The sequence below is a fragment of the Saccostrea cucullata genome, unplaced genomic scaffold, assembly GCF_032062105.1.
Source record: "Saccostrea cucullata isolate Sc308-1 unplaced genomic scaffold, CSIRO_AGI_Scuc_v1 ctg343, whole genome shotgun sequence".
In the NCBI taxonomy this organism is placed as follows: Eukaryota; Metazoa; Mollusca; class Bivalvia; order Ostreida; family Ostreidae; genus Saccostrea; species Saccostrea cuccullata.
Genome location: NW_026927402.1, coordinates 103,606 through 124,642, shown reverse-complemented (window position 1 = coordinate 124,642; position 21,037 = coordinate 103,606). Strand labels below are relative to the sequence as shown.

At 31.1% G+C, this 21,037-nt stretch overlaps 1 protein-coding gene across 6 annotated transcripts in view; it reads left to right on the top strand.

The window, feature by feature from the left end:
• Nucleotides 1–21,037, top strand: part of LOC134274387 (diacylglycerol lipase-alpha-like) — a 50,383-nt gene that overhangs the window by 9,928 nt on the left and 19,418 nt on the right. For 2 of the 6 annotated variants that reach the window (XM_062756670.1, XM_062756668.1), the window contains exons 2-8: nucleotides 2,072–2,292; nucleotides 6,409–6,510; nucleotides 7,204–7,372; nucleotides 9,941–10,003; nucleotides 12,237–12,281; nucleotides 16,851–16,935; nucleotides 20,476–20,610. In XM_062756670.1, the coding sequence (XP_062612654.1) occupies nucleotides 2,072–2,292; nucleotides 6,409–6,510; nucleotides 7,204–7,372; nucleotides 9,941–10,003; nucleotides 12,237–12,281; nucleotides 16,851–16,935; nucleotides 20,476–20,610 (820 nt within the window). The remainder of the gene's footprint in view (nucleotides 1–2,071; nucleotides 2,293–6,408; nucleotides 6,511–7,203; nucleotides 7,373–9,940; nucleotides 10,004–12,236; nucleotides 12,282–16,850; nucleotides 16,936–20,475; nucleotides 20,611–21,037) is intronic. The other 4 variants (XM_062756674.1, XM_062756673.1, XM_062756672.1 and 1 more) reach the window with 3 other exon arrangements.

The window sequence follows — 21,037 nt, the reverse complement described above, 5'->3', positions numbered from 1 at the left end:
ACTTGAATGTGTCAAACTTGATATACAGATGTAATTCTATCAGAGAATATTTGCAGAGCTTGATACTGGGATTGACCAGGGTGGTATGTGAAGGTGTATGATAAATGTCTTGCAATGGATTTTAGCTTGTTCCTGTAACAAACACTCCAAACTTTTTATAGCAATAGATGCAAAAATAAGCTGAAGATTTAAAAAGTTAATCAATTTTTGTTTGAATAAATTTAAATATATAATATTATATATACCAGTATTAAAACACTTTCATTTAGACTTTATTTTTACTGTGCATCAGAGAAATCAATCCCCCTGATTATAGGTTTTAGCATCAATTTAAAGTTGCATGCTGGACAGATAAAAGAACCCTGTGCTAAATGAAAATTAAGTCAAGGTTAAAGTAGAAAATTTCCAAATGACCACTGATGACAGGCATATTAAACTTTTCAATGCTTTTTATCAACAGCCTAGAATTTTGAGATAGTACATGTGCACACCTAGGGGATAAACCACACAATCAGATACTCATTATTCAATAGTAAAATGTAATAATTGTCATCACAAACATGATAAATTTTGGAATGATGTCTTTTCTTCCCTTAATTAAATTCCCATTTAGGGACTTTGTACCAAGAAGAATCAATTTATAAGCCTTGGCATTCATGGAACAAGATAGGTTTTCTTTGCACTTTATGCAGAAGAGGGATCGGGGCTTTCATTTGCTGCACAACTTTGCATAATTTCAATGACCGTGATGACTGAGTTTTGTTAAGGTTCAGTATAACAGTCATTTGAATCTGCTGATGACTGCATTAGATTATCATGAACTACACAGTAGTTGGCCGTTTTCTGCAGACTCCTGTACATACAAGATGTATAGTTCCGGATTTCCGTCCTCTTTGTTGTTGCGGATTTGTATTGATTGTTTAAATCCCTGAGTTTATCAAGCTGATAAAATGGTTCTGCCAGAACAGTAGAGCCTCTGATCAGGCATGTTAATTTCATTGTCTTGAAATATTGATTGGATTTGGCGGACTCATTTTTCCTGGTCGTCTCTAAGCTCTTTTTGATCACACAATCATTACTCTGTCTGTACTCAGACTTGTTATGGTTTAATGTGATATATATTTAACTATTAAATACATACACTGTACCATTAATCATTCAAGATATGGTAGGCATAAGGTACAGAGGGAGATGATGTCCTATAACTTCAGGGGAGATGGGATACACTTGACAACTTGCACTCCTAATATGAATGCAATCTTTTCCATTTCTGTCTTTTATAGTCTCGCAAATTTGCTTTTTCACAAATTTGAAGGAATGAATTGTGGCAGATGGCAGAAATTTGGTTTTGCTTAGGGTACTTATTATGTAATCATGGTTTTATGGAGTGCATTCAACTAAATCCTTGTAAGGTGGAGAATAATGTTGGTAATTCTAACTTTGAAAATAACATGTAGGCATTGCATTGCCATGGGGCATTTCTATTCATACAAAAAATATAATTGCATATACATGTATACAGCTTTCAATATTATATTCTCATAATATAGGAAGACAAAATCATCTTGCTTTAATTCGCCTGTGTGGCATAATGGTTAGAGCGTCTGCTCTAGAGGCAAGAAGTAAGGAGTTGATCCTTACATTGCAGGTTTCAATCCAACTTTGAGTGGTGGAGATAGGTCTTTTGTCAGAGACCATAGAAACTGAGGTCCTCTGTCACAGTAGGTGCTGGCACAAAAGGATCCCTTACTGCTCAATGGCTGTAAGTGCCAAACTTGTACAGATCAGAATTTGTAGCCGACCTTCACCTGCAAGTGGTCTTCATAATGTGTATGACTGAAAAATTCTGAGAAGGACAATAAACAACAAACAACTAATCAATCAATCTTGTTTTAAGCACAAATGAAAATAAATAGGAAAAACACTCTTCTGACATAAAAAAAATTGCACTTTAATTCTATAATGACGAGTTCATTATGGCAATGCAGCTAAAATATGATTTGATGCTGATCGATGTCAAAGTTAAACATTGCAATGTTCCATAATTAACTTAAATATTTTGTTTTTTTAGGCTAACCATTCTGTGTATTACAATGGGGGTGACTGCATCAGAGTATGATGACTCGTGTTTCGTGGGTGGCGTGTCGCTGCTGTCATTTGACCTTGGCTACGTAGTCTCCTTGGCAGCAGGATTAATTTTAGAAATAGTCCTTTTCTTGGTCAGCTTAAGAGGGACTATCCTGGAGACAGAACCTCGAGTTAGCGTCCAGTACATCCTGTACACAAGACTGGGTAAGGCTGTCCCATAAGGTTGGACTATGACAGATTTTTAAAAAATATAATATGTCAGATTGAATGTACATGTTTTTGATCCTCATTTGCTCGGAAAATACCGTATACGGTAAGCAGAATTTTTAGTGAGGATTTAATTTTGGCATTATTAGCAAGGGTGCCGAGATCGCTAATATTTAATATCACTAAAAATTAATTGTGCTTTATTTGTAATAGCTTCATTAGTGAGCATTTTAAATTTGCTAAAATTACATCTCGCTAAAGATAAAATACCAGTTTTTAAGGACTAATCGCTAAATTTGCGTCTCACCAAAATTTCTTCTTGTACGGTATACGCTAACTGTTTTATGTTTGTAAGCATTACAACTGTAAAAGTGAATATTGATCATTAGGGAGATTAGTTTCAAGCATGTTACACTTGGGGGTTAAAGATTTCCTCAATACCAGAACTTGTACTGTGAAAAAGAGTGGGATGGTTATCTCAGAATATCTGAAGGCCAATTCAGTGAAATGTTTCTGAATGCTGACTTGTCCATTCCTCATAAGGAAAGATTTCCATCTCCATCCTAGGTTTTTTTGCCTTAGAGGGAGTGTGAGTGTCGTACCTGGATCAGTCTTAATCAGTGTCATATACATGATCTCCTTGTGTCACAGACCAATCCTAAGAAACTGTAACAGCTGCATGCTGAAATATTGATTTAACCCAGATCATATAGCAAATCAGAACAAATTAGTCATGTGTCAGCGTGCATATAATCAATGCATATCTTCGAAAAGATGAGATGCATTTTCAGTAAGATTATGAATTATTGAAAGGATGCAGGTAACATGTTTTGTTACAATGATCCTATTGACCAGTGAATGGTTGAACAAGCAGAAAGTTCGGCCATGAATGATTTGATGTTCTCCATTTATTTCAGTCAACTTCTATTTATAATTCACAGTTTCATGCACAAGATAAAAAATTATTAATGATATTTTAAGTGAAATTCAATATCAACTTTACTTCATTCTAAGGTACCTTGAAATGTGAAAAATATCAATTATTTTTTGTTTGAAATTGTAATCTTGATAAAGAAGCTTACATTTGCAGTACAGCATGTACACTTATAACTGCTTATGTGAAGCCCATATGTATCAATATGAAGACTGCAGCATCAAATTTTAATTGCAGTTACTTTGCTACCAGTATTTAATCATTTAAAAATTGAGAAAAGATTAATGCTTAAAATTTGCCTTTTATGCTGAGGGGAAAAAAAGATATTGATTGAACATGATGAGGGAAACAAAAGTTATAAATAATTGATAATAATCTGAAATTTATGTCGTAGTAGGTTACAAGTGTTGTTTTCATATAGGTAACCATGACAATGTTGAAAGATACGTAGTGTAGATTATGTGTACATAAAATAATAGTTCTGAAAACCAACCAACCAAAACCTTTGATGGTGTCAACATGATACATATACATAAAGTATCAAATTTAATCCCTAATAGTATGTGAGTTAAAGGGGATACATTTAGCTGACAGCTAATCTTTTTGAAAATTCATAAACATGCTGAAAATGATTTTGATTTACACATATACATGTATTGATAAACTGTTGTAAGGTCTAATAAATCCCATTGCCTGGCATCATTGGTACATGTACAGTAATTAGGGGTGAATCTTTATCAATTACTTGCTCAATCACGTCAATGCCATGTTGTGACGTTTACAAGAATCCATCAAGAAATATTGAGAAAATATCTCTGATAGACACAATAGTGATACCATATACAATATCACGATCTATTCTGGGTGAAGAAATTAAAATACAAGTACTTTAGAGTTTTAAACCGATTTTTTCCATTCACTGGACAATGGGCAAAAATCTAATTCTTCTGGCCAAAAATTCTAGCTAATCAGTTAAGTCAGTCACAAAAATAAAAATGTATGCGCAGTAGATAAATTTTATCTTACACTCAGTTTAATTTGACTTTGTAGCAGGAAAAAAAACACTCTAACTTAACTGTACTCACATCGGATATCAGATAATGTTAAAGAGTTAAAAAAAATACCAGAGGGAAAAAAAACTTAATTTAATAATTTTAATCCCTCAGAGTCCATAGGAGAGTCACTAGACTGCTAGTCTAGTAAAGTGTCTTGGTGTGATAATTTCCAGAATTTTTTTTTTCATTAATTGAATCTTAATAGCACTGTCACTGGCAAACCTCTGAGCTTATATTTAGACAAAGTGTAAAATTGTCATTTTGAGATTGCATAGATCAAGATTTATTAATTAAAAGATCAGAAAATAAAATTCCTGATTTGTACTTGGATGATAATTTCTAATGTCTATTGTAGAACATTTACCAAGACCAATTTTCGTAATGGAAATAAGAGTCAGATATCCTTTAGTAGTGGGTGATTTATTTTATAAACCGAGGACATTAGTTTTCTCTCTATTGAATGGGGCACCCTACAATTGATTTTTGCTTCTTCTCGTTGCTACGATCAGAGAATCTGAAAGTGGGAGAACTTGGTCTTTCCTATGTTTTGATTGTGATATGTTGATGTCACAGATGTTATATTTATATTTGTGAGACTCGGACTAATGCTCTTTCATTTTGTTCATAAATTAGATTTTGTGGGGCATAAAACCCCATGAGAATTATGTAAACGTTTGATCCCTATCTTGTATAAATATAAAATCTCGTAATAGAAATCAACTGATGGATTAGGAATGTCCATAAAAGACATATAGTTCATCTGGTAAAAGGAGGCAAAGGACCTTACTTTTTATTGATATAGTCGTCAGATTTTAGTTATATTCACATTTCTCAGTTGTTGTGATGGTTTTTTTTTTTCACAAGTAATTAAATGGCAATAAATTGAAGGAAGAGTAAAGCATTCAGTTTTTAAGGAAGTTCAGTATAGAATGTGTAGATATAAGTCTAAGTGAAGGAGGTAATGAGAGACATCCCTTGAAGTTCCTGCGAAGCTCTCGACCCTGTCGTAATCTGCAGCCATTCAATGTTATATCATTAACTATACAATAATGTACAGTAATTAGCCGTGTATTGGATAGCTGTGTAGGAAAACAATGCAGTGTTAAGTGACAGTAATTTTAGCAGTTAATTGATTAATATTTTAGTACACGTTAGCTAAATAGAAAGAATTGTTTCTTAAATGAAAGCTAAAAAATTACTGTGAAATCACTTATTTTTGTGGGGATTTAATGATTGTTGTTTTTGTGGTATAAAGAAACCCTAGCTGGCCTGGAAATGTAAAATTTCAAATATATAATAACTGGTAAAATTTTCAACCACAAAATCAAATCTTCATAAAGCAATATTTTTACTCAGAACCACAAAAATTTTACCTCATTTAATGTGAGTTTACAGAACATAGTTTTTAGGGGAAATGACTAGACATATTATTGGTGGTATTCATATTGTAAGACACACTCAAAAGTTCAGTAAAAAAGGAAATGTGAAAAGATTTTTAAGAATACAAAATGTCAAGTAAGCTGTGAAATAGCTCATTTCTTTTTCTCTGTGCACATAAGTAAGAATAAAAACAGCTAGGACTTAAATTTTCTGATTTAAGAAGTACCTTTGATAACATACTATATTTTTAGAATTTATACATTTTTTTTATCTTAGAATAATAAAATAATAATTGATAAAGCTTTTCCCTCATATTACCATTTTTTTTTTTACTGTATTTCATTTGAATGCATTCTTTGAAAGCATGCAGTACAAGTTATTGATGAAGGGGATATTTATTATGAACTTAAATTTTTACAGAAAAATTTTTATTGGGTTAATAATTTCTTCATGTTTCATTAATTGGCTATGGAGAAAATGCAACCAGTTTACCATAAATCATAAAAGTACAAATGAGATTCAGAAGTTCAATGGGTTGATCTCTTGTTTACCTGATGCCTTTAAGTCTGCATTGTCTAGTCTCTGTTACACAAAAAAAATCTGAGTTGTTGGTTAAAAAACTTTGTACTTGCTTTTTTCAGCTTATCTTGCCAAATTGCCTCTAGGAATGTATCTCTAGAACCATATGTTTGTTAATGAGCTGAGTTATTTTGTGATTTGATGATGCCTCTGTTTGTATTGTAGGAATTTTACTATTTGAGCTGGCCTGGCAGGTAGTTGGTGTGGTCTGGTTAGCTAAACACTACATGAGTTGCCCTTCCGAAACACCAAAGAAAGTGACATTAGGTAATCCAGGGAAAATTAAGTTCATTTACTATAAAGGTTAAGAATCATTTAATTTAAACATTTTTGCAATTATTTAATTGGATCTCTTATCTCAGTAATAAATATTATGATTTCAATTTAATTTAGCATTCCTAAACATAATTTGTTCATTGTTGGCCATTTATCCTTAAGGACATTGGCAATGTTTCTGGATTTCCTATAGAATTTTTCAAGAACATTTTAACAGGTTTAATGGTACCAAACATGTTTAATTCAGGTCCATTTTACCCATAAAGCCAGACTTCCTTTATAGATTTTGTCAAATCAATGTTTTTACAATTCTCAATGCATTTCCTTTGTAAAATATTAATAAAATGGGCTTATATTATTTTTAACCATACGTTTTCTCTAAAACTCATTTTTTTCATAAAGTTTATATATTAAATACAATGTTAAATCCTCATTTCCAATGACATGCATATACTTTGCAATTGGCTGAAAATACAAATATTGAAACAAGATACAGAAATACCAGCACTTTTCTTTAATTTTAAGTTACTTAACGTAGAAAAATTTGCAGATAACCAAGTTTGACTGACAGACAAACAAAAGAAGACATGGACAGACGGATTTAACTGATAGGGGACAGGTAGCCAAATACAATTAACATCTGAAGAACAAATAAATGGACCTCTTGAATTTCTCTTTCACCAGCTATGAATATCTGTAACTGGCTTATCCTGCTGGTGATTGGGATCAGTGTTTGGTGTACCTACGACCACGCGGGGGGTAAGTGGGTGAAGATGAAGCGATTCCAGGAAAGTTTGAAAGAGAGGCAGACACGCAACAAACGACCAAGTGGCAGGAGAAATTGGAGGCAAAGGTGAGCTGGAGGGTCATGAAAATTCAGTGAGACATTTAAGAAATGAAAAAAGAAAGTGAGATATCAAAAAAAGTTTGTAGCCCTTAATTGTCTCCCGTACCCCTTCAAAAGGGGGAAACAGTTTTTTTCTCATTTATGGATGTTAGAAGAATTCTAGTTTATTGGCTAAAGTTGAAAACAATTTTTTTATCAATATAGTACAGTTTCCTTGAGAAAAGTAAAAGAAACAGAAGGGTTTTGGGTATTCCTTGGCATTTGCTACAAGCAAGGAAAACAAATGTACAAAAAAATAAATGTTGACTCTTTAATGATAACTGTATTATTACTCTTTTGTGGGGCAAAATGATATATTTTGGAAAAATATACTTTAAAAGCAATTGTCTATAATATGAATGATATGTTATTTAATCTATTTTATCCATCAAAAAAAAATTTGCAAGATCTTATTTATTTGCCCTGTAAAAGAGTAGTACAGTGGACCCTCATTTATCCAGACGCTTTGGTTCCCAGTCATTTTGTCCGGATATGTGAAGCATCCGGATATCTGAATCACCAGTTAAACAAGACAAAATAACATTTAAAAATTTCGTTCCGATGAAAAATCGTCCGGATACTGAAGCATCTGGATATCTGGCGTCCGGATATCTGAAGGTCCACTGTACTGCAGTTATCATGAAAGGGCTAATTGGACTTTCTCATGAAAACTTATACGCTCTGATGAGTCCTAAATATAGTGAAAGGGACAAGTAAGGTATTAAAAAAACTGATTCAGAATTACTTTTGAGAAATGTACATTTCTAAAGTACATCTGTGATCTTGTTAAAAAAAATATTTATGATAATAAATAAACCAAATAAAGCTGGCATACATCATTATTTAACCAGAAGACACAATGTAAGGATACAGCAGCTAGAGAGGTATTGTGTTTTTGTGCATTAATCTCTCATACTCTATAAGTCTAAGTTTATGATTTGTCTACTGGGAGGGGAATTTGAAGAGTCTTGATCATTGTTTGATAACAGATAGAATGATGGAAATGGATGCTTAATGGTATTGGTGATAATAGGTCAAAATACCGAGTACGGTACTGTAAAATCACATATTTTTGAGGGGTCAAACTCTCATGGTTCGAGAAAAATATATTGGTTCATGGGGAGTTGATTTCGTTGTTGAGGAATTGTTCAGTAGTAATATATGTGAAAAAATTGCATTTGCATGGTGGACATAAATTTGTGGACCTCTTCATACCATGAAAACCACGAAAATTAAACCCCCACAAAAGTTAGTGATATCACAGTATATATATATTTTATTTATACAAAATTTTATTCACAAATAAATGGTATATATAATGCTGCAATACACGTATTATCATAATCAAGTTACACATTAGCATTTTGGAACAGTTTATGTAACAACTTCATCATACCAAGTTAAAGTTCTCTTGACTTCATTATGATATTCCTACAAAGTTTGCACAAAAAGTCCATGAAACATTCCTCTATGATGTCCAAAACCTGAACATGAAGAATTCTTTTACTAAATTGGTTAAAAAAAATTTTGTAACCTAAAGACCTAAAAATAAGCTTGGTCTTTATACCCTAGTTTTACTATGAACTTAAGGTATACAGAATCTTGTTACAAACTGTCTTCTTAATTTTTGATCAGTTCTTTATTAAATAATTTCTATTTAAACTGAGAGGTGTTCAAAAGTTAAGATTTCTACAAGCCCAAGATTTCTGTATGCAATGGATTTAGATGAATGTCATGTCAGATCATCATAGAAAATGAGAACTTTCAATTAATACCATTTTTGATACATGTACATTTATATTTTCCTGACTGTTTCACCAATACTTAAACCATTTATTTGTGTCAGACATTCAATATATTATCAAACAATATTCATGACCTACCAAATACCTATCTTATAATTTTGTTCAATGTAATTTTGCATTATCCTAATTTATTCATTTGAAGTGATAATATAGGGGGAATGAAATGGAAACTTCAACATTTCATTGAATATACATACAGTGTATATGTCTGTTTCATTTCAGTATTATCAGTATGTTTTGCCCTTGTTTTATTATTTGGCTACGTATACCAGTCAAATTCTACACATGAGTAGTAGCATGCCCTTGAAATCCAAAAGATTCATATGTTGTGTTGTAGCCTTATTTTAATACCAGAAGGAGGCATCTAATAGGGATATTTACAAAAACCAAATGTATAAAAAATAATAATTTTCATTCCATTACTAGGTTACCCTTGATGATCTTTTTTAAAAGTATCAACACCAGGTATGGACTAGACAACAAGAATGTTATGATATGGGTTTTATAATTGGATTTTTTCACTTAGGATTAATAAGGAACTTATGTTCTTAAATGTTAAAGATAGCAAACAGTGGACAATCTCAAAAGATACACTGATATAAGAAATCTGCAAACAATGCTAAAAACATGATTATACTGATCATACAGTAATAATCTGAATAGAAGTTAAAGTCATGTCTTATTCACATTTCTTTGAAATGGGTATTTATTTCAATATATCAATTTTCAGCAAAATGGGACTTTTTGAGATATTAGTTCCATTCTTTTTGTTGGTGCAACCTCTACCAAGAAGGTACATTGACATGATGATTGAATCAGCATTGATTTTATGGCATAAAACAATATATAAAAAGCTGTTATGGCATGTCCCTTGTATAGAAACTAAATAACCAAAATGTCAGACAAAATTAAATTTAAGTTTTGCATTACTTGACCTATTAGCTGATTCAAGATATTGCATCTATTCATTAAAGTACTACATATCATTTATCAGATTCATTATACATGTATGTATATTTATTTTAACTGGTCAGAGTTAATATTCATTTGTGTCCAGTTGATTTCCATTATGCATGCATGATGTATACAAATATGTTACAGAATATATAAATTGCCGATACAGACTGATAAAGGAATATGCAGATTCACATTCCAGTCAAATTGAACCCAAGATTCAATTACAAAACTTAAACATTAATTAATGAGGAATAACAAGAACAATGTTTTACAAGTCAAATTTTACAGGATTCAAGATTATTTTGTAAACTTATTTTCAGGTCCTTTGATGTCATTTTTCATGTTTATTGAACTGACTTGATGAATTTTATAAATACAATTTTAATTTTCAAAAATACTTTGATAAAATGACATTCACACAGTGCTTGCAATGAAAAAAGGAACTTGATTTTTAAAGAAACCTTTCTGACACATGCTCAAATGTAGGCTACAGTACTTTAAGTAAAATGTTGTAGATATGTCATAATTTATGACAGTCTTGACTATTCATTTCAGTAGGCAATTAATAGCAAATTCATTTAAAAAGGAAATATATATTTCCTGACAATCAAAGTTCTGAAGTGTTTATAATTGAATAGACATGAACCTATATAAAAATTATTGTTTGATCATTTTTTTAAGCGGAGGAGAAATTATTACATTTGCTTAATCATGTTAATTATGTATTTTCTTTTTTTCTTTTTTTTTTTTTCAAAAAAGCAAAATTGTGCCTTCCTTAAAGTCATGATTTGTATATTTTTATCATTTGCTCATTATTGAAATTACCGTTTGGGTAAGACCTTTTGAAAGTGTTTATGAAATAAAGTACATTTATTCATAAACACACCTGGAAGAAGTTGTTAATCTGTTGAAGCATTATATCATTATTTGATACAAATTCCATCTCAAAGATTTTAGGACAATATTAAATACAAGTTTGCAATGAAGTATAATATGCATCTGTTGCTTTTATTATTTTGCATCTACATTTCTTTTCATTTACATTTTGTTTCACTGCATGTATCCATTAGTATATTTACAATACTTTTGTGAAAATGCATCCTGATTTTTTTCTCCACCTTATTCCGACAATTGTATGATTTTAAGTTGAATCAATATACTAGGACATTGATATAAATATACACTTAGTAAATCTTGATTTCAAAAACAAATTTTGTTTTATTCAACATTTGGTTGATAACCTGAAATTATCTAGAAAGTTTTTAACCTTTTTTTCTAAATATGGTACACTTTGGTTCTTTTAAATATCATTTTCTTACATTTCAATGTATTTCAACATTATTTGAGATGCAAAACAAAAAAGATAAATCATATTTTAGCGCCAATGATAGAAAGAGAGAAATGTGTCGATTGCACTTTTTGGGCTCCCCAATTTACGATAATAGTTTGCATCCTGCATGATAATGCCTGTTTTGTTGTATTCTGAAGTTGCAGGTAGTTCCCATCTGATTGCATGACATTTGATTCTGCAAACACACTTCAGATATCCCAAACATATGTTTAATTCCATTATATTATGAAAACAATCAGATCTTTCATTGAAGTGGGGAAGATGTTTGTTTTTTTTTTTTTAGAGAAAATGCCATCCATCTCAAACATACAATTGACTGAAATTAACTTCTGCCTATTAAGAACAGGTGTAGAACATCTTGGAAATTCTAATGTACTGGTTTGTTTGCAGTGTACAATTCGGTATTGAGATGAGCATGATGCAAGGTGTTAGACATGTTGTTAACTATACTTCTGTTTTATTTGCAATAACTGATATTTGTAAGAAAAAAATATCCAAGTCGAAAATTTTTTAATTCACATATTTGTTTATTTGAATTACAAGATAAAAAAAAAACCCCAACAAATAACAGATTGAATTCGAAGATAAAAACCAAAACCAAAAAAAAAAAAAAAAAAAATCACTTAAATTGATACACGTTTATGTACATTTTCAATTGTACTGGATATTCTTTTCTTATTCTGATAAAGCTGATGCATTTCATTCTTTTGTTATTTAGGCGTAGTATCCTTCGATTGTTTTCAGCCTATCTCAAATCCCACAGGTATATTTTCTATTTTATTTTGCACATCATATTAAGATTTCCTCAGGCAAGTGCACTTTTAAAGATTTCTGATCAAACCGTCTATTGTCGTCTAACTCTCATTTTCTTGATTTTGTTTCTTCAAAATATACATTGCATCTCCAAAAGTATGGTGATTATATCGAAGCAAAACCAGGAAACTGCTCCAAATATCCTTGAAAATACGCAATTTTACACGTTTTATTTACTGTGGCTATCAAAGATAATGTGCAAGTATAGTTTAATGGGTATATTGTTAAAATATTTAGTTAAGCAGTAGTCAACTTTTGACTCCCCTTGCACTGCTATATATATGATTAAATCTGTATTTGCAGGAAAAAGATGTTTGGGCAGGTAGTGTTATTTTTTCTGCAAAAACTACCTTGTTTTTTTTTCACAAAAAATCAATAAGGCCATTATATTTTAAGTTTATTATTCATGTATGTATAAGTAATACTTAAAAGTAGGATTCAGTATGTTGAGTTTTAATACTACGTGTACATCAATTGGTGTTTTCAAAATTAAGCGAAATTACTGGTTATGGAGTTGTTAACCTAATCATGAATTGGCGCTACACAAATTCATGCCTTACATTGTATATTTATATAAATGATTTCTTAGCTGTAATCATAATTTAGTGCACAGTTGTCTGAGCCCAAACACCTAAAATATTGAAGCCCCGTTTTTGAAGTACACATACAGTGTTTCATTGATGGAAGATACACGAAGGGACAATGCTCAATAAATCTTTTCAGGCGACTTGCTAAGAGGCGTTAAGGTATTGATACACAAACGTGGTTCTTTTATTTTAAATAACAAATATTTATTTTAATGAGAGCTGTGTAACAGATGTTGCCAAATAGTTCCCCACATCCTGTTTTGAACCCATTTCTTACAATCTTCGATACATTAGACAAACATTTCGTAAAGTAAAACTTGTCTTCGTTTACTTAAGTACTTTTTTTGGTTCCCATAATGTCATATAGTGTATTTATATGAATATTAGACAATCGGATTTCTCTGCATGAGTTCAAAAAGTTGTCATTTTTTTCATCTTAAATTTAAGTGTCTCACAAAACACATTTAGCCAGTCAGAATTCCACACTTGTGCACACTCTTGCATTCAGTTTTTATAGTATTTTATTGAGGGAAAATATTATACTACTCATATCCTAAATTACGTCCGGTTTTGCTAAAAACTGAAAAAGTACATGTATATTCATCAAGTTACAGCCAATGAATTTGAAATAAATATAATTGCAGTGCACTTGGATGCCTGTGTTTTGAAGAAACTTTGAATATGATTTATAGCAGAGCCTCAAGCACGCATGTCCTTTGTACGTATATTTTCATCTCCATAATATAAAAAAAAATGTGAAGATATTTGTCCCCACTGAAAAAAAAAAAACAAAAGTCAAAACAAAAACACACATGAATGGGATAGTTTCAAATTAACTTTATTAATTCATCTTGTTTTCACTAAGTCTATTTAAATAATTTTATACTGAGTTTTAAAGCATTGAAATTATGAAATGTATGCCTAAGCTGTTTCAATAAACTCAGGCTTATCACTCATCGTAAGAGCACGCAAGTATATGCATATGTGGGCAAAACTCATTTTATTCTCCACATCTACACAATGACTATTTTCAGCATTCTGCTGTAATAACAACCTTTTAATTAAAAATGAACGTTCGAACTGTTGATTTAAATGAGAAGTGTCAGAAAATAAGGTGAGCGTTGTGGCCCTTGCCCTAAGTCCTTTTAGTATTTATCTTGTTTCAGTATAAATATAGCATGCACTGTTTCTATGCATGATATTGCTTAACATTTTACACTTTCACGCTAGGTTTCCGTTAATCAGCATAATATTGCTTAATATATGACCTAACCTTTTATGTTTGCATATTTGAAAGTGGTGTATGTATCAAGTATTTATACACTAACTAACCCTTTTTCTGTTGAATATGTTTTATTTACACATGTTATAAATTGATAATTTTCAAGTTATTCTAATGAATATTTATATGTAAAAGATAAGAGTTAGATGCATATGTGACATTCTTTAGCAAATTAAGGCAATTGATGTTCTGAACTGAAGTACTTTGAATTCATTGATTGGACAATTTTGATTTGTAAACATTTAGAAAAAAATATATACCAGGGTATATTATCAACGAGACCATTGAGATAGAATTTCTGAACGGGTCAATAGAGTTTTGGTTCATTTCATCAAGGAAAATTATTTTTTAATGACATTGTCAGAAAGCCAACGTTACCGCTATATTGTCAAAAATTGCATTTAATTTTCAAATTTTCGAACGATCATTACCGCTACATTATTTTGACCGAAAACGACTCATTACCGCTACTTATTGAATCAGTCGAAAACATTTGATTACAGCTATATATTGTACTATATTGTACTATACGAGGTATAAAATAGATTTTAAATAAAAATGAAATGTAAAAAAAGCATCCTACTTTAATTCAATTGTAGCGGTAATGACCAATAACAAATATAACTTCTTTCATTAGTGGCTTAATTTCACAAATTGCAACTATCATTGAATTAATCTAATAATTACCATATTTTCAGTAGAATAACACATATTTTAATGAATTTGGAAACACCAATCTAATAGTGAAATTTTAGCGAGGAACAGACCTTTCCTTATTCTGTGTTGCATGGATAGTTTTTATAATTATGACAACGTTGCCATTGTTGCCTTGAGATTGATCAGGTTTATATTGCAAACTAATTTTTTTTCCAAAAAAAAAAAAAAAAAAAAAAAAAAAATCAAGCTTGTACTTTGTGCAAATCAAGTAAGAAGACATCTAATCATATGTTAAATAACCGTCACTAATTACAATTAATTAATAAAATTATATGCAACTTTATTCATCACAATATGAATACGGAATAACAAAGACGAGGCTACTGCTGGACATAGAGACCGGTCTTTCGGATAAGATTGTTGACACCGAGGTTCCGTGTTGCAGAAGGCACTGGTCCGATAAAGATCTCTCACTGCTCAAAAGTGCCATGTATGAAACAATATTTGCCGGCAAGTGGCATGGCGGCGTCTCCATATGAGTGAAAAATTATCGAGGGGAACGTTAAACAACATACAAATAAACAAAGATTAGCCTTAAACCTTTGCGTTTTCCATGCAAAGGTCTTTTGAAACGTGTTTCTATAGCACATGTGAGGGTTCTTAATTATATATTTTTACTAATTATACACTTTAAAAATTGTATGCTGACCTAAGGGCTGTCCTGATTCATGATAGTATCTATCATATGACATATTTCGTACAATCTTTTCAAAGCAATGTCTGAAAGTCAAAATATTTAATTTAATGAATTAAAAACTGTTTGTATACACATGTACGTCAATTGAACATGGTCCAAAAGATTATTAGAGATGACTAAAACCAGTAGGTATTCTTGAAAAAAATTGCTGCTGTATACTTGTAATAAAGGATCGTTTGAACAGCTTCAAAAGAGATCGTTACCATGCAAGATTCTGTAAATTTCTTTAAAAAGCTTTGTAGATAGTCATTTATGCCTAATATGGTCTGCTTATGACTTTTACTAACCTTCTTACCTTTTTTCTTCTTTCTATATTACAACAACACACTGAAGGGAACGGGAAAAAACATTAACTAAGAAATCCAGTCTGACTTGCATTTGCATCTTAAAAATTGTAACATTTCAATAATTGCAATTGCCGATATTTGAAGCTTTATTGAGTACAATGTTTAAAGGATTTTTTATTATTTCTCGAAACTTTTGACATTTATAACAAAATTTGCATGCTTATAATGTTATTTTTTATAATTTAAATGCTAGAAAATCAATATGATTGATTTTCAGCGATAGAAAATATGAATTTAAAGATATGCTAAAATACAATTAACCAATTGCATTATATGCTTTAGACATAAATGTATATATATATATATATATATATATATATATATATATATATATATATATATATATATATATATATATATATATATATATATATATATATATGAATTTAATCACTGATTCTAATACGAAAACCTCTAAATAAATGCATATTGATGCTAGTATGAAGTTGGTCTTAATATGTTTGTTTGAGACTTATTTTTATAAACAGCATAAAAGGTTTAGTAATAGTGATCATTTTCATTTACATGAATCTGATAATCTGTATAATTAAATCATCTGTGTTCTATATAATATAAATTGTATCTGTATGATTTGACTTGTTGACGATGATTTTCAATTGAAATCTGGACCAGTATTAAGATAGAAATTAAAACATTACTGTATTAATGGCTACTTTTGTGTAAGATGGTGGAATTCCAACACATAAGATAGAGGAATCATCTTCATTGCAATGAAATAACATACGTGTAACAAAATTGTACACAGTATCATTAGAAAATTTGAAACCTGTTTTCACGTCCTCATCTACAAAGGGAGTCCGCTTTCCTTAGACCAATTTTGTGATACTTGTTTTCTTAAGGTGTCATTCACATTGATATCTCTTTATAGGAAGACTATAAGGGCCTATGAAGAAAGCTGGGACCGACGCTTCAACCTCTTGTGTTGCTGTGTGGAAAGAAAAAATAACAATAGGGTAAATCTGCATTGTAACGACACACCATTGTTATTTTTCCCAAGTCTTTTATGTGGCACTGAAATCTTTTATTGATATTGTGTCAGTAGATAGCGCCGAGTGATGAAATTTTTCAAGAAAATGGCCCTAAGCTTATTGGTAAAAAGATATATAGGGCACCATCTGCTACTTGACGTTGTCTATTTCCATGGTATTGGAAAACCAGATACATTTTTTTGGAGGAGGAGGGGTTCATTATTAATTTTCTTTAACTGGAATCGTAACAATTAATGGTATGAAGCAGCATTTTCTTTTGACCAGCGTCTTTTTATAATACACTCTAGCTACAATGTACTTGATTGATTATTCTTCAGTTGCATCGAAAATGTTTAAGAATGAATGATTACATTCTTTTCTTCAAGTAACAGGTTGCGTGTCACAAAAGTAGAAGATAAATGAGTCGAACGTTAAGCAAGTTCTATATCCAGATTGCATTCTTTGCCTTTCCAATAGAGACTGTCATAAAAATACAGCGTTAATTAATATCACACACACCATGCATCTAAATTCAGATTGTTAAACTATTGCTTTTAATTCATGTATTTCTATAAAAAAAAATAAAAAAGCATTAGAACAGTGCAAATTCGATAGGCTTAAATTGCTGTTGTTGAACATGATTGACAGTTATCCAACGCTGTTTCTTAAACCTTATTGACATGTCATGTATTATTTGAGACGTTTCAGTAACGAGAAGTTAAGTTAAACGTTAAATAGTATTAACCCAGCTTTTCATGTAAAGAGCACTTGTTAAGATGGATGGCTTCCAATATCTTATTACGGAAGGCCTGACTTCTTCCTTGAAATTGTCACCAGTAAAAAATCGTCTCATTACTAGAGAACTTGTTAAATTAAGCGTCAGCACAGAATCCCAAATGCATTATACACAGACATTCCAAGGAAATTTTCTGGAGAATACTGAGAAATTGGATTTCTGTAGCGTTTAATTCTTGATGTACAAGGCTGAGTATTTGTCTGGTCTCTTCCGAAGAGGTTGACGTGATGAGATTTTATTTTCGAGCAATTTTCTAGTCGAGTATTTGTGTACTCCTCTGAAAGATCTTCCTTGATGGGAGTAAGAATGATGAGAAATGCGTCGACACTTCAATGCTCTTCTTATGTCAAGTGCAGGAAAACCACTCTTAGATGAACCCGTACGTGTTTTACCAAGGGAGACTTCTCTTTTAACTATATGCTATTTCCTTTGTAATCGAGAAGTCAACAGAGGGCGCACTAAATTTGGGCTAAGTGCGTATATACTAGTTACTCCGGTGTAAGCAATTGTATCGTTTAATGAAGTGCACTTACAAAATCTTAAAGTGATTTGTTTAAGAAATTTTTCTCGTGAGGTTGAGAAAGGTTTTTTTTCTTCTGAAAATAACTCAGTTCTTTAAAATAATGAAAAATATTTGAAATATTCTTAAATTTAAACTAGAGGTACTGTGAGCAATGAGCTCACTAAATGATACCCCCCGCCTCCCATATGAATAAAATGGCAGTGTCCATGTTTTGCTCTAGAAAATCCAAAATATATGTCATATCAAAAAGTAAAATAGGAGGTGCACAATGGCAATATGTAATAAAGAATCTGTGAAAGTTTCATCAAATTTCATTGAGTGGTATGAGAGGAGTTGCGGATAAGAGATGGGTACCCCAAAGCGTAACAGATGGACGGACGGACAGACAGACGGGCGGACAGACGTACAGACAGACGGAAATCCCGATTACTATATACCCTCCCACTTTTCAAGCGGGGGGTATAATAAGCGGTATATCTTTTGTCAATTCCATCGTACAATGTATTTCATAATCATATCATTTACAAATCGTACTATTTCTGCCCAGTTGGATTCAGTGCCTCCTAATCCTTAATCAGATCCATGATAAATATACTATATAAGAAGTATATTCTAAAAGAATTAACACCTGATTCTTTATGTACCATGAATAAAAATATGAAATGATAGTTTGCTAAGTTTCTTACCAAGACATTTTACATTTAACATATTTTTTATAGGATAGTAACATCTTCGCTAGCCAAGGGTTTCTGATACGCCACCCTCCTCATAGGCAGAGTAGCGTATCAGAAACCCTTGGCTAGCGAGGATGAATAAGCTAATATTCTTTATTCTCACTAGATTCATATACAGCTCAACGCACATTTTAAGCTCACATGGTTTTTCGCACAAATTAAGGTCACATTCTTGTAATAAAAATTACTATTTTCGAACCTCAGAACGAATAAATAGCCCTACGTTATATTACATATATGTCAAGAACAAGAATAAATGTTCTTTAAAATTATTATCTAAAGTTTCCAAAGTGGGTGTTTTAGAGGGGAATTTATCAATAAATGGTACAATGTTTCTACTATAGGCCTCTACCATAGATTTTTTTAAAAATAATATAAAGCATGCTTTCTTTGATACAATGTAGTTGAAAATTTTAAATTTTCTTCTGAAAGGTGAGTATTTCTTAAAATTCTTTGCTCATTTACCATACTCATCTTGGTTTAGTCGAAATGTAGCACCAAAAAGGGATAACATTGCAGAAAGAAACCATACTACAGGGGTAGGATAATGAATTATTGTTTTATTTTTTCAAATAGTAATTTTTTTCTATGAAAAGAAAATTTTTTCTGCATTTACGGTTTAAAACGTTGAATTTTTGCTGCGGGATGAATCTTTCATGATTCTAGTGAAAAATACCATCTTATAAACATACAAAGCAGTCAAATAAATGAAAAATAATATTATCACCCTGCGATAAAGAGTCAGAATGTACAGAAAATACAAGTTACAGTAGCTGTACTGTGCCTGTGACTATGTTTGTGCAAAGAGTTACTGCTTTCAAAAGAACGGATAAAAAGACACCTGCAATTGGCAAGAAACTACAAAAAATCAAATGGGAATAGTTGTTATTTTTCAGCCAAAAATATATAAAAGTTCTAGCAATTGATTTGTATGAATTATGTTTTAGTAAATGAAATAATACTCAAATAATGTAAACAAATACTTTTAAAATGTATTTTGATGTCTCAATACACAATATTACATTAAAACAATGTGACCTTAATTTGTGCGAAAAACCATGTGTCTGAGCTTAAAAAGTGTGTTGAGCTGTACATATATGTACATGCATATTTAAAGTTTTTCGTCATTTTCACTTTTAGACCGTAAAAGCAGATTTGAATATACTGATCGTCATAATTATCAATTCGTCTACATGTAATAATCGTTTCTTACCTTTCAATAGTAACAGATGTGCATCTATCCCTTATTTGAGATTTTTTGCCAGAAATGAAGACTTTTAACAGTTGTTTTTCTGCATTATTTCTCAATTTGTTTTCACATTTTTGAAACGAATTTTTGCAAGTTTGACGGAGATAATAAATACTTTATTTCAAATGTGTACATTTCTCTGTTTTAGCAAGTTCAATTGCTTATTAAAAATAATTATTGCCCTCAAATATGAAATACGAAGTTAATATCTTTCAATTTTCAGAACACCATTGCGGAGATAGCCAAGTTGTTTACCGAGTTTTTCCGAGATTTGGATGTCGTGCCATCTGATGTTATTGCGGGGTTTGTCTTGTTACGGCACTACCAAAGTCTACGGAGGAGACATGTTGTGTCTCAGGTTGGTTAAGTGAAATTGATATAGATTTCTAAGCTCCTTGTAGAGCTTATTCAGATCACTCATGCACACGTTTTATTATTTCAGCAAAAGAGTGCAAGCAAAAATAAAAAAAATAGAACAGTCTTTAATTTAAATATATGTTAAGAATTAATATTTGCATGGAAAATCCTTTATAGCCATAATTTGTATTGCAATGAAAACTGCAATTAATTGTCATATGTTTGTCATACTGCAATAAGTATATGAAAGGTACGAAACTTTTAACTGTCAAATGAGTTAAATCACTTCATGAATTATTTCAAAATATGATGACCTAGAACCCCTTTCCTGAATATTAATATTGGCCTTTCACCCTGAAATTTAATTTAGCCAATAATGTGTTGAGGTTGAAGACTGCTTACAAGATCAGTTTTTCAAATAAAGATAA